Raw genomic sequence first — 14,415 nt, 5'->3', positions numbered from 1 at the left:
TTGTTTATTGTACATAAATTATACCTCAGCATTGATTGTTTTTTTAAAGTAGTTCTTGCAATCTCTGAATATTTGAAGGCTTCCTACAGGAGTCAGGTAAGAGAATTCATAGAGGTGTAGTCTCTTAAATCTCATCCTTTTCTTTGCTCTTTACTCAGCAGTATCACAGTAATTCTTGAAGAGAAGAAGATGAGAGCCTGATTGCTTTCTGAAATCCCTATGCTAGTGGTCAGATATCACCAACAGCTGCACTTGGCAGGGTTTCTCCCCTTCCTTTCACCCACAATCTGTGCCAGCCACACAATAGAAATCCTCAAATGAGGGGTTTTAATTGGGAGGCATTAGTGTTTATTACTTAGGATGAGCAGAGCTGTGAGAAAGCAGAAATTGCACAAAAGAATAAAGATAGATTAGCAGTCTCTGTACTTGAATGTGTTTTAAAGAGTATAGAAAAAGAATGTTCCAGGAGAGAAGAACCTCTCTAGCTCAGAGACAGGAATGAGCAATGAAGAGACTGGCCCATCTGAAGCAAAGAGTTCATCCTGGAGAGTTATAAGACCTAATAACGGACCTATATAGCAAAGGATGAATGCTGGTATAGGGAATATGAATGTGTTTGAGTAATATACTATATGTAGTCTTTTTGAATTTTAAGAAGTGAGTTGTGTAAGTTTCTAATAAAATATTACAACTTCATGCATTAGTTTCAGTTAGGTCCTATTTGAATCATAGCATAGATGGTAACAAGGAGCTGTTGGAATGTATTAAGCCTGGAAAAGATAAGCTCAAAGAGTAAAAGAGGGTTAGTGTGATCAAAGAACAGAACCCTGTGAAAAGTAGCATGGAATAGTCTTAAGGTCCTGTAATAAAACCATCTAGGTTCTGTTGTTCTGGAGTTTAGTTTCGTAGTTTTTGTTGTTGGTGGTGGTGGTTGAAAAACAGAGATTATGTCATTTCTAAAGTCCCTTTGTTTCTAACTTTCATGGCTATATGAGGTGATGAGTGTTAATTAAATCTATTGTGGTAATCATTTCACAATATATGTATATGTGCTGCCTAAGCGAGCACTGTTTCACAATATATGTAAAGCAAACTGTCATGCTGTACAGTGATGTGTGTCAGTTATTTCTCAATAAAACTGGAAGAAAAAGTGAATGAAAGTTTATATGCAAAATTTTGATGATGTGATATTAATGTTAATCATGGTGAAGTTTTGGTATATTTCACTATATTGAAACTAGTGAGTGAGATTAAGGATGGACATTGGTTGCAATTATTTCTTCATTTTCTTTGTAGGGATTAATCATTTCATGAGAGAGACAGTGAAGAATTGTAAAAGAGATGGATTTGTTCAGACCATTTTGGGAAGGCATAGATATTTACCAGGAATCAAAGACAACAACCCTTATCACAAAGCTCACGTATGTTGAAATTTCTCTGGATTTTTAACTTAATATTTTAACTTAAATTTTTAACTTTAATGACATGTACTTTTTCAACAAAGACTGAACCCTGCTAATGTCCCTTTTAGAGATCACTAGCATATTAATTGGATCTTCTGTTTTATTAAGGACTTCTGAAGTGATGGTACATGCCAGTATTTGCTGAACACAGTCTCTTTAGGAGACTAATGTAAATATGGGTTCACTTAATAATATTTCAGTTAAAAATGTTCTGTTTTAGTAAGCCAGTTATTTATTAGCTTTGGTAATAAGTTATATATAAACTTAATTCTTACATTTGCTAATTGTTCTTTGTTTCAGATATCATATACTAATTTGTCATATTACACCAGATTGCCAGTGTCTTCAGAGATTAGCCAGTCATTGAATTGTGGTATTTTTTGGTTCATTCCTTTTGTTTATTTATTTTAAAAGCACTGGCTCATCAGAGCTTATTAGGATACCCAAAATATTAAAGAAGGCTATTTTTAATATCATTCAAAAGATGTATTGATGGTATTTACTCAAATTATGATTGAAATCTCTTTCATTGGGATCCATAAAAATATTTTGTGTATCTGAGCATTTACGTTTCTGTTACAGTCCAAACCTTCCTATTTTAACTGGTTGTATTTTGCCCTTACCCCATACTTTTGTGTGTCAGTGCCCACTACACATTGTATGTAATGAAAATATCCAGCCCCCAAATTGCTAAACTACTGTCTTGAGCTAGAATCTCTCAGAGCAATAATGCTCTTAGGGACCATGGAGGAATAGTTGGGGTTTTGTTACTTCTTCACTCTCTCGCCTCCCATATATCCACATACAGACATCAGATATTTATCAGCCTTTTACCATATCACCAAGTGAAGTAGGCACTGTAGTTGATGCACTAGGAAAAGTAAGTCTTAAAATGTATTGGAAGAGATAAAGCAAACTAAAAAAATATAAAAGTAGCATGTATACTCAGTTATTTAGGCTTCTAGAGGAGGTAGGACTTAAACAGATGCTTGAAGACTATTTAAAATTTAATTGATGGGCATGAGAAAAAGATAATCACAAGTGACTAAGAGTTTGAGTAAGGATTGGCTAGAAGCCAATCTGATAGGAGTGGAAAGTTTGAGTTGTCACTTAGGAATAGATAATTTTCTACCCGTCAGATGGAATCAGCTATTGGAAGGCTTTTAATGGCAGGCTGAGGAATTTGGGCTTGATCTAATAGGGATTGATTATGTTTTTTGGTATTTACACAGTGAAAAATGGAGGATAGAATGATTAATGTTAATGAACCATATAATTTTTTAAAAACTAATATTTTTGAAGTTAAAAATGTGAGAGTAAGACTTTTTATACCAAATCCTTAGGAGTCAGAGTTCTAACTGATTCATTATGTTGTTGCTGAGGAAAATAAAAATTGTGCCCCTCTGAATCAGAAATGGAATAAATATAGCCAGATTTATTGTTTGGTTTTCGTTTAGTTTGGTTTTACATTTTATTTCAACTTTTACTGTACTGAAAAATATACATAGAGAAAGCACAAGAAACAAATGTAAATTTCAGTAAATTATTATAGAGCTATACCTATGTAACTACCATACAAACCAAAAAATAGAATATTGTTAGCACCCCAGAAGCTCCCCTCATGCCTCTTCCTAATCACCATCCACTGCCTTCCCAGTAATAACCACTGTAACCTCTAACCCTCTGGTTTTGTTTTGACCTCTCTATATATCAAATATATGTATTCTGTGTTTAGCTTCTGTCACTCAAAATTACATTAGGCAAGTCATTTATGTTGTTTCATGTTGGGGTAGGTATATAGCTCTGTTATATGAATATACCACAATTTATCCATTTTTCTGTTGATGGGTTTCTAGTTTGGAGAACTTTCTGTTTGGATGGGTTTCTATTATGGATCTTGATGATTTGATTATTCTTGTTCAAGGTTCCTGGTGCACATATGTTTCCGTTAATGTTTGGTAAAGTGGTAGACATAGAATTGCTCTCATCTTCAAATTCAGTAGATAAAGCCACGTTGTGTTTTATGGTGGTTGTAGCAATTTGTCCTCCCATATAAGTTTGAGTTCTCATTGCTCTGCATCCTTGCCAACATTTGCTATTAAGTTAACATAATTTTGGCTTTTCTGGTGGGTGTAAAGTAGTATCTTGTAGTTTTAATTTGCTTTTTCTTGAATACTATGTTTTGATATATGGTAAAGTAAGTTTTCCCAACTTGCTTTTTTTCTCTCCCCCAAGAATATTTACCTATTCTTGGTTCTCTGCATTTCCATATAAATTGTAGAAGCAGCTTGTGAATTTCCATACAAACACAAAATCCTGTTGGGATTTTTTAATTGCAGTTGCCTTGAGTTCATAGATCAAGATGGGATTAATGACGTATTTATAAATTTGAGTTTTCCGGTCGATAAACATGTTATATATGTCCATTTATTTAGGTCTTCAGGTCTTTTAAAATTCTCTCACTAATGATGTATAGTTTTGGGGAAGAGATCTTACAAGGTTTTTATTAAATTTATAGCTAGATATTGGAAAAGTTTCATGCTGTTGTGAATGGCATCTTTTTAAATTTTTAATGCTTTTCCTTCCCTTTTTACGTTTTCTAACCCTTTACTGCTGGTATAGAAAGATAATTGCCTTTATTGTTGTTCTTTTATCTAGAAACCTTGCAAATATTACTTACTAATTCCAAAATTTTATCTGTAGATACTTTTAGGTATTCTATCTACACAGTTATTATCTGGAAAAAAAAAAGTAGTTTTATAACTGTCTTTCCAAGTCTTATTCTTTTTTTTTTTTTTTTACTTTTGCTTGACTTACTAGCTAGGACAGTGTTGAATAGAGTTAGTGATAATGAGTATCTTTGCCACTTTTCAGGTCTCAGAGGGAAATTCTAAACATTTTACCAATAAGTAGAACTTTCCTTTAGGTTTTTAATAGTGTCTGTGTCAGAAAAAGTAAGCTCCCTTAAATATGTGCTTGTAGGCCGCAGAGTCTCCATCACAACTACTCAGGCCTGCTGTTCTAGTGCAGATGCAGCCATAGACCCTACATAAATGAGTGAGTGTGGCTGTGTTCCAGTAGAGCTGTATTTACAGAAACAGGAGATGGGCCAGACTTGGCCTGTAGGCTGTAGTTTGCCCATCCCTGGTCTGTTTCTTCTTTAAATGCAATCTGCCTTTTTTCTCTAGGTTGCTTTTTTTTTTTTTTTTTTTTTTATTTATGTCTGTGCTGGGTCCCCGTTTCTGTGCGAGGGCTTTCTCTAGTTGTGGCAAGCGGAGGCCACTCTTCATCGCGGTGCGCAGGCCTCTCACTATCGCGGCCTCTCTTGTTGCGGAGCACAGGCTCCAGACGCGCAGGCTCAGTAATTGTGGCTCACGGGCCTAGTTGCTCCGCGGCATGTGGGATCCTCCCAGACCAGGGCCCGAACCCGTGTCCCCTGCATTAGCAGGCAGATTCTCAACCACTGCGCCACCAGGGAAGCCCCTCTCTAGGTTGCTTTTAATACAGTATTTTTCTTTCCTTGTGGTTTCCAGCAGATTTTCTGTGATGTGCTTAAGTTTTTGGGTTTTTTTTTTAACTTCATGTGCCTGTGTGTGTGTGTGTGTGTGTGTGTGTGTGTGTGTGTGTGTTTAACTGATCTGTTTTTGAGGGTGTTAGGACTTCTTGAATCTGCACCTTGAGATCTTTTGTTGATTTTGGAAAATTCTTAGTCATTTCTTCTTCAGTCATTGCTTCATCGAAATCTCTCCTCTCTTTCTGGAACTTCTATTATAAACTTCTAAAACTTTTCTCTTTAATTCCTCACTTTTCGTATCCTCTGTTCCATGTTTATATTTCATCATGCTTAATTCTGGATATTTTCTTCTAACTTATCTTTCAGTTGGCTGATTTGCTCTTCAATTTGCTGTTGAGCAATTATTGAGCTTTTAGGTTCTAAATGATATAGAACTTTTCCAGCACCCCAGAAGGCCTTTTTATCTTCTCTCCAAGTCAGTACTATCTCCCCACTGCACACATACACCAAACTATAGGGAAAGCACTGTTTAAATGCTTAAGTTCTGTTGTTTTAATTTTTTTGGTTATAGAGTTTCTATTTGGTTCTTATGGTATTTTGTTCTCTGCCAAAATATTCAATTTTGTCTTTTATTTTCTTGATAACGTGATCATTTTATAGTCTAATAGGTTTGATAATAGTCTGTAGTCAAATATGGCTCATACTTGAATCCCTGTAGTCTGTTCCTATTGCCTTTTGTTTTTCTTAGTTTTCTATAAAAATAGTTGTATTATCTCACCTCCTTACCAGGCCTTCTACTTGTTGGGCTGTGAACCCAAATATTTCAAGACCATCAAGTTCTGCTCAGCTTCTTAGCCTCTCAGCTGCCTCTTCTGGAATCTGTTGATTTCCCTGGGAGAAAGGATGGCCTCCAATGCCAGGATCACCTCCTTGGTTTCCTTTCTCTCCCAGTTCTCTAGGTTCTATAATTCTTCACTTCCCTTTTCCTGTCTGATTCATTCAAAGAGGCAGTTTCTGACCACCTTTTCTGGTTATCAGTGGAAGGGTTAGTCCTAATGGCATAATCTCCTATTACCAGAAACCTATATATTTTTATGTATATGAAAACACTCTAGTGATGAGAAGGGACTGAGATTGTGGGACACAAAGCTGAGACTGCCAAGTTTTCTTATTTTGGAATAGAATCAGGGAAGTACAGTATCATGAGAATGAATTATATATTTTAGTTATATTTGCTTGTGTCACAGTAAAAACAACTCCCATATTTCAGTGACTTATAATAAGAATATTTATTTTTAATTCATGTTATAGTTTGGCTCTGGGTTGACTCTGCCTCTGCTCTGTATTTTCTTCATTCTAAAATTCAGAATAAAGAAAAGTACCTACCTGGGATAAGCCCTTTTTTGTGACAGTGTTAGATAGGTTTTAAAACTCCTTGCATGTGCTGTATGTCAGTTTTACTCACATTTTATTGGCCAAAACAAGTCAAGGCCATTCTTTTAGAGTGAAAACCACTTTGAATCACATGGCAATGGGTGGGGGCCATGGGACTTAACAGAGAAAGGCAGCAAGTAATAGCAACAATAACATAATCCACTGCACAGAGGCATATAGTTTCAAGAAGGGGAGCAGTCAGAACTTTGAAATTCAGTCACTCTTTAAACAGTGACAACTGAGTGAGTTTAGAATGGATTCATCAGCATTTGACAAAACAATAGGTAAAAAGTCTATCTCTTTAACCAGTATTTAATATACTAGGAGTTGGATATGGCCCAGGTGACAGGGAACTAGAGAATACCTCTCAGGTTACATAGATCCCTCCAGTGAGTAGACCCTTCCCATTTTCTGAGCCCTTTTGGAACAACAGGAGTGATATTCATGGATAGATTACACCTTGGATATTAACCTAGACCTCTATTCCTACTGCCCCAGGATGTTCACTTTTAGCAGCTGTGGTTGCCTGCCAAGAAGCTCATGGCAGCAATAGTTTCAGGGAAGTTCTAATCTAATACCTGGGGATCTAGGATCTGCATTTTCGCCAGCAGCTAACGATTAGGCCCAATAGCCCATAAAAAGCTCTGATTCATACCAGAAGGCTGCAGACTTGCTGTGGCCAAACTCTACACAGGACTGAGAGGCCACTGATATGGGGGATGTGCTTGAAACCTTCCAACCCACATCACAAAGAATGGTATTCTAATTATATCTATTTAGGATTAAGAGGAATTGTATTTTGAGGAATAGATCCTTTAAAGTGAAGTTTAGAACACTGATAATATATTTTTAAAAAGAATATGGAGCTTCTAGATACATTTCAAGTGTAATGTAGTTTTTGGTTCCTAACTAACTGTCGAAGATTTCTAAACTGAAGCAATCTGACCTTCTTCTGTTTAGTCTATCCTCATGTGAATGATAGCCCAGAATCTAGAGCCCTGGATCATTCTGGTTGTTATTCTTAAGATACAGCTTATAGTGGATGCCCTGGGTCACATCTCAGTTCCAGATTTCCAGTCTGGTTGCACATGTGAGCACTAATCTGTGGACGCTAAGGGCAGGTATGAAACCATGCTGGCGTGTCTGATGGAGCATCTGTTATTGCTGTTTTTCATAGGCTGAGCGTCAGGCTATCAACACAAGAGTCCAAGGTTCTGCGGCTGATATTGTCAAAATAGCCACAGTTAATATTCAGAAGCAATTAGAAACCTTCTACTCAACCTTCAAATCCCATGGTCATCGGGAGAGTATGCTCCAAAATGACAGAACAGGTTTGTTCATAAATGAGGCCCTTGCTATAACATGGTGAGATTAATTACATCAGAAAAGAAAAGGGGAAATGATTTATATTTATTTCTCAGCAGTTCTCAAACATTTTGGTCTCATGATGTCTTTACACTCTTAGAAAGGATCCCAAAGAGCTTTTGTTTATGTGTGTTATATCTACTAATATTTACCATATTAGAAATTAAAACTGGGAATTTAAAAACATTTATTAACATTTACAGATAATAATAATAAACCCACCATGTGTTGACATAAGTAACATATTTTCATGAAAATAACTACATTTTTTTCAGAACAACAAAAAAATTCATGATGAGTGGTTTCATTTTTTCTGAAAATCTCTTTAATGTCTGGCTTAAGAGATGACAGTTGGAATCTCATATATTTTTCTGTATTCAGTTTGTTGCAATATTACCTGTTCTGTAATCTCTGGAAAATCCTCTGTAGAGGATGATGAATGTCCCAGTCTGTGGGAGACCGATGGTTTCCCAGGATGTGGGACTTTCATTGCTAAAACCAAGATAATTGGTCACCTTGCTGTACGCTTATGAAAGAAGGAGACTGAAAAAGGAAAATAACCTTTGGGTGTTATTGGGAAAATAATTTGACTTTGCAGATGCTTTGAAAGAATCTCTGGGATCCTCTTCAGTCCTCAGACCACACCTTAAGAAGATGTTGATTTTCCTGTTCATGACTTTCCATGAACACATGCACACATTCACACTCTTATATTTGTAGAAAGAGGATGTATGGTCAAACTTATTTGGGGAATAACATTGTACTGTGTGCTTTGGAGGATTTAGAAGTAAAAGTTGTCAACTTATATTTGAATTTTAAATCTGCTAAGGAAAGGAAGATATGATACCTGACTGTGAAATATTTACCTGACTCTTCACAGCAGAATGATGCAGTGTCAAAATGAAGATATAGGTGGTATCACTCTTTAGAGTGAGTGGAAGACAATGTGGGTATGTCACTGAGATTGACTTGATTGTGTCATGTTGAGTTAAAGGCAGTAGTAGGTCAGTGGGATCAAAGGGAGCTCAGCCTGAGGAAGCAGACCACACAGGGAACAGGAGGATCATGGCATTCTGGGTCAGAAGCCAGGTACCCAAGGGAAATCAAGAGGACAAAGGTATAATGATCAGAAAGCAGAAAAATTAGAGCATCCAGACAGCCAATGATGCAAGATAAGTGGGGCCCAATGGGTCAGATCAGATTTTAGCCAAACTGGCAAACAGATGCACAGCCTTTGCAGCCCTGGTATGGAAGCAACTTGCCATGCCTCATCTGCTTTTGTTCTCTTACCCTGTGAGAGCCACCTCTGAGAAAACTTGGGCTGCAGGTAGTGACAGCTAAAGAACTCTCTCTGAGGGAAGCACCAGATATTGAGGGAGACGGTATTTGTGCTGTCCTGAAGAATAAGTATAGGAAATTTGAATGGCGAAAAGGAAGGACTGCTCTGAGAAACGGGCAAACAATGGAAGGCAGTTACTCTAAAAGTATTAATGTTGAACCTTATTTTAGTGATCAGAGGGGCATAATCTGTACCACTAGGCCCACTAGTTAGGAAATAGTGACTAACTATAATACAGTGATTTTTTTTTAACCATTTTTGGATTCATGAGTTTTTTTGGGAATCTTCTGAAAAGGTATACATCATCTCCACAGAAAAATGTACAGACATAGACCCTTACATATACAAGGAATCTGTATATCCTCTGAAGTCTACATTTGGACCCTAGGTTTAGAATTACTTGTCTAGAGTGTGTGGTCCAACTGGGGAATCACCAGTTCTACCATGGTGACACTTCTGGCCAGAAAAAGACATCAAGGAGTGTCAATCAACTCCATTTACTGATGTCTTTGTTAGACTCCTCATTTCTGGGAGGAGGTAGGTGGAGATTCGAGTTTACCTGATAGGTGGGCTAGGTGGCAACCAGCAATTAGTTATTTTCTTGATAGCTCCAAATTTTGTGTGTTTTAATCTCTTAATTATAATTTCCCAAAATCTCTCTTAAAAAAAAAAAATACTCCCATAGCACAGTGACATGCTGATCAGTTTTGCTACTTTTTTCATGGGGTAGGATTGTTACCAAAGAGAAAACTGCAAGGGATGTTCTGTCCCATCAGAGGAGGCTTCTTCATCCTTCAACTCCATGATGAACTCTTATATGAAGTGGCAGAAGAGGATGTTGTTCAGGTATTTTTGCAGTGTTCATGTCCATTCTATAGAAAGCTGAGACACTGTAGGTAAGGCTAAGATGCATGAGATTTCTGGAACCCTTCCCTAGCCCCAGGATGGCTATAGAAAAGTAGAATCCTTAAGGGTAGAGAAAGAGCTAAGAGTGCTCAGCTTGAAACTCATTTTAAAAGAAATCCCTGATGCAGGGATATTTTTGTCTGTGAGAAGTTAGATGAGAATTTGGAGTCTTGCCCTGAGGATTTCGAAGCTCTGAGCATTCTAGTGAACCTGGCAGAGCTTCTGCTTGTCAGTGCAGACTAGTGTGGGGTGCCTGGCCCTTTTCCAATTTAGAGTTTTAAGCACCATGAGGTAAAGAGCTCCAGTCTGGTTTATCGCCTCAGTGGGTGGGCTGGCAGACATTCTTTGATTGGGCAGAGTTTGTTAACCTCTTTTTTTTTTCCCTTTGTAGGTAGCTCAGATTGTCAAGAATGAAATGGAAAGTGCCATAAAACTCTCTGTGAAACTGAAAGTGAAAGTGAAAATAGGTGCCAGCTGGGGAGAGCTGAAGGACTTTGATGTGTGATTGTAGGGAAGCCTGGTGTAGGTACAATCACATGGAAAGAATAGAGATTACCCTTTCACCTACTTCATGAAAACAGAAACCCTCAAGTTTTGATGAACTTATGATAGTAATTTTATAGTGAGAGTTTCAGAACATATATGAGTTTATTTTCTGTAGTATGAAAAAACTTTTTGAGGTAAAATATCAAGTTTAATGTTTAATATCAAGTTTAATTCGCTCTCAAAGAGTATCTATGAAATTGCCTTTTATAGTTTAATGTGGCTCTAAACAGTTTCAGAACACATGCTTGAAATACGTACTTAGCACTTTGGATCTTCATCTGTCTGGTTGAGCATGAAGAAAATGAAACTGCTGTCTCAGGGTCATTTTCATCCCAACCAGGATTCAGACACTGGTGATACAGACCCCTGAAGGAGCCAGAGGCAGATAAGGATTTGGTTTCACATAAACCACCAGGGTTAGGTGTTGTGTGTGATTTTCATCCAGTATCGGTGTAAGACTTCTGAAGTGGTATTTTTAAATAGCACTGGCTAGTAAAATTAAGAATTCTATAAAGTGGTAAGACTTGGTATGGATGTAGTCTAGGAATGGATTTTCATGAATTGCCATTTCTTCTTCCTTTCCCTCTCCCAATTCATGCAATGAATATATTTCCAATACTTAGGTATTATAAAACAAGCTACACCTCTTCAAGAGGTATTCTGATCTTAAGATCAGATGTTTATACTGCAGTTTAATATAGCACTGCCAGAGAAGGAAAACACCCCCTCACCAATCCCTCAGTGCCTCTTTCTCTGTGGCATGGTGAGAATACTCATGCTGAAAGATTGTACTTTATAATCCCAGTCAGAGGTGAATAACTGACTTTTTTTTGCTGTTTTAATAAAATTAATTTATGAGAAACTTTATACCAGCAGTTCAGTTTTTAAAATTGTGTTTGGTCTAATTATCAGAAGCCTGTGTATCCATTTACTTATTGTATAGTTTGCTCAACAATGTACACATAGGAAGTGTTTATTATATTCTTAATCAGTGATCAAAGAGCTCTTTTATATTTATTCATCAGAATTTTAAAAGACAGTTGCTTTATAAACAAAGTGTAATACACTATTAGTAGTTGGATATTAGTGCACAAGATCCTCAGATATTTTGGTGCTTGGGGAAAGTGGCAGAAGACGACAGAGGTAAGAGGGAAGTTATATCATTATTTCTCGAATTTTTTCCATATTCACCTGTACAACGTTTCTCAGAAAAGTTGCAGTGCTGTTAGTATTCTGGCGGCCTTGAGAATCCAGCACAAGAGAAACCTCAACCTATTTACATGAGTGTTCTCCAAATATGAGCACAGACATATAGATCACTTCCACCTTATCTTCTGTAGCCATGGCTCTGCATGTGTGGTTACATGCATTTTCTCATCCTTTTTGACCTATCAGCTGGGCTTAAAACAGGCACTCCTTGCTTTGCATGATTCAGTTATGAAAAAATTCCAGTTACCATGGTTTACTTAAATAACACTAGTGTCCATACAACACAATTCAAATTTCAGTCAACATGGTATATTAACTTAATAATCACATAAAGTTCAAACTTCAATGGTAGCTCTTCAGTCTACAAATCACTGTTAGTAACAGATGCCCTTTGTTGTAGGCAGAATAATGCACCTCCCCTCCCCAAATGTTCACATCCTAATCCCCAAAACCTGTGAACATTTTCGTCACATGGCAAAAGGAACATTGCTGATGTGATTAAGTTAGAGATCATGAAATGGGGAGATTATCTGGGTGGTTCCAATATGAACACAAGGGTCCTTATGAGAGGCAGGCAGATGGTCAGAGTCGGAGGAGGATATGTGACGATGGAAAGAGTGAGATTGAGGTTTGAAGATGCTGCACTGCTGACTTTAAAGATGGAAGAAGGAGCCATGAGCCAAGGAATGCAGACAGCCTCTAAAAACTGGAAAAGGCAGTGGAATGTACAGCCTCCAGAAGGGACACAGCCCTGGCAGCACCTTGATTTTAGCCCAATAAGATCATATTGGACTTCTGACCTTCAGAACTGTAAGATAATAATTTGTGTTTTTGTTTGTTTTTCAGTTTTACTGAGATATAATTGACATACAGCACTGTATAAGTTTGTGTACAACATAATGACATATTGTGAAATGATTTCTACTGTAAGTTTAGTTAGCATCCATCATCTCATTAGATACAAAAACATTTTTTTTCCTTGTGATGAGAACTTTTAGGATCTACTCTCTTAGCGACTTTCAAATATACTGTCCAGTAGTGTTAACTATAGTCTTCGTGCTGTGCATTACATCCCTATTTTCTATATATAAAATCATGTGATCTGCAAATAGAGACAATTTTGCTTCTTCCTTTCCAATTTAGAAGCTGTTTATTTCTTTTTCTTGGCTGATTTCTAGTATAGGACTTCCAGTACTATTTTTTTTTTATAAATTTATTTATTTATTTATCTATTTATTTTTGGCTGTTGCGTCTTTGTTGCTGTGCGCGGGCTTTCTCTAGTTGCGGTGAGCGGGGGCTACACGTCATTGTGCTGCGTGGGCTTCTCATTGCGGTGGCTTCTCTTATTACGGAGCACAGGCTCTAGGTGTGTGGGCTTCAGTAGTTGTGGCATGCAGGCTCAGTAGTTGTGGGGCATGGGCTTAGTTGCTCCGTGGCATATGGGATCTTCCTGGACCAGGGCTTTGACCCGTGTCCCCTGCATTGGCAGGTGGATTCTTAACCACTGTGCCACCAGGGAAGCCCCCTTCCAGTACTGGTTTTTTGTTTGTTTGTTTGTTTTTTTAATTAATTAATTTATTTTTGACTGTGTTGGGTCTTCGTTTCTGTGCGAGGGCTTTCTCTAGTTGCAGCAAGCGGGGGCCACTCTTCATCGCGGTGCGCGGGCCTCTCACTATCGCGGCCTCTCTTGTTGCGGAGCACAGGCTCCAGACACGCAGGCTCAGTAATTGTGGCTCACGGGCCTAGTCGCTCCGCAGCATGTGGGATCTTCCCAGACCAGGGCTCGAACCGGTGTCCCCTGCATTGGCAGGCAGATTCTCAACCACTGCGCCACCAGGGAAGCCCCTCCAGTACTGTTTTTAACAGGAGTGGTTGAGAGTTGGCACACTTGTCTTATTCCAAATCTTAGAGGAAAAGCTTTTAACCTTTCACCGTTGAGCATGATGTTAGCTTTGGGCTTGTCATATATGGCCTTTATTCTGTTGAGGTACATTCCTTCTATACCTAATTTATTAAGAGTTTTTATTATGAATAGATGTTGAATATTGTCAAATGCTTTTTCTGCATCTATTGAGATGATTGTATGATTTTTATCCTTCATTCTGTTAACTTGGTGTATCACACTTATTGATTTGCATATGTTGAAACATCCTTGCATCCCAGGTATAAATTTCAGTTGATAATGGAGTATAATCCCTTTAACGTGCTGTTGAATTCAGTCTGCTAGTATTTTGTTGAGGATATTTGCATCTGGGTATATCAGCGATATTGGCTTGTAATTTTCTTCTCTTGTAGTGTCCTTTTCTGGCTTTGGTATCAGGGTAATGCTGACCTCATAAAATGAGTTTAGAAGTGTTCCCTTCTCTTTGATTTTTTTCAAAGACTTTGAGAGGGATTGGCATTAATTTTTCCCTAAATGTTTGGTAAAATTCACCAGTGAAGTCATCTGGTTCCGGGCTTTTGTTTGTTGGGAGGTTTTTTTTATTACTGAATCAGTATCCTTACTAGTAATTTCTCTGTCCAAATTTTCTAATTTTCATGATTCAGTCTTGGTTGGTTTTATGTTTCTAGTAGTTTTTCCATTTCTTTAGATTGCCCAGTTTGTTGGAATATAGTCGTTCATAGTAGCCTCTTATGAT

General features: G+C 37.6%; 1 protein-coding gene across 4 annotated transcripts in view; it reads left to right on the top strand.

Annotated features, from left to right (window-relative positions):
• The window catches only part of POLQ (DNA polymerase theta), a 112,481-nt gene extending 99,500 nt beyond the window's left edge, over nt 1-12,981 (top strand). For all 4 annotated transcript variants that reach the window (XM_082394831.1, XM_082394830.1, XM_082394832.1 and 1 more), the window contains 4 exons: nt 1,297-1,421; nt 7,589-7,742; nt 9,846-9,961; nt 10,413-12,981. In XM_082394831.1, coding sequence (XP_082250957.1) covers nt 1,297-1,421; nt 7,589-7,742; nt 9,846-9,961; nt 10,413-10,526 — 509 coding nt within the window. In that variant the 3' untranslated portion in view covers nt 10,527-12,981. The remainder of the gene's footprint in view (nt 1-1,296; nt 1,422-7,588; nt 7,743-9,845; nt 9,962-10,412) is intronic.
• Nucleotides 12,982-14,415: the final 1,434 nt, after the last annotated feature.

This window comes from Balaenoptera borealis, assembly GCF_965194805.1.
Source record: "Balaenoptera borealis genome assembly, chromosome: 5".
Classification (NCBI taxonomy): Eukaryota; Metazoa; Chordata; class Mammalia; order Artiodactyla; family Balaenopteridae; genus Balaenoptera; species Balaenoptera borealis.
Note: the sequence above shows the minus strand (reverse complement) of the source record. Positions and strands in the feature narration are given on the sequence as shown.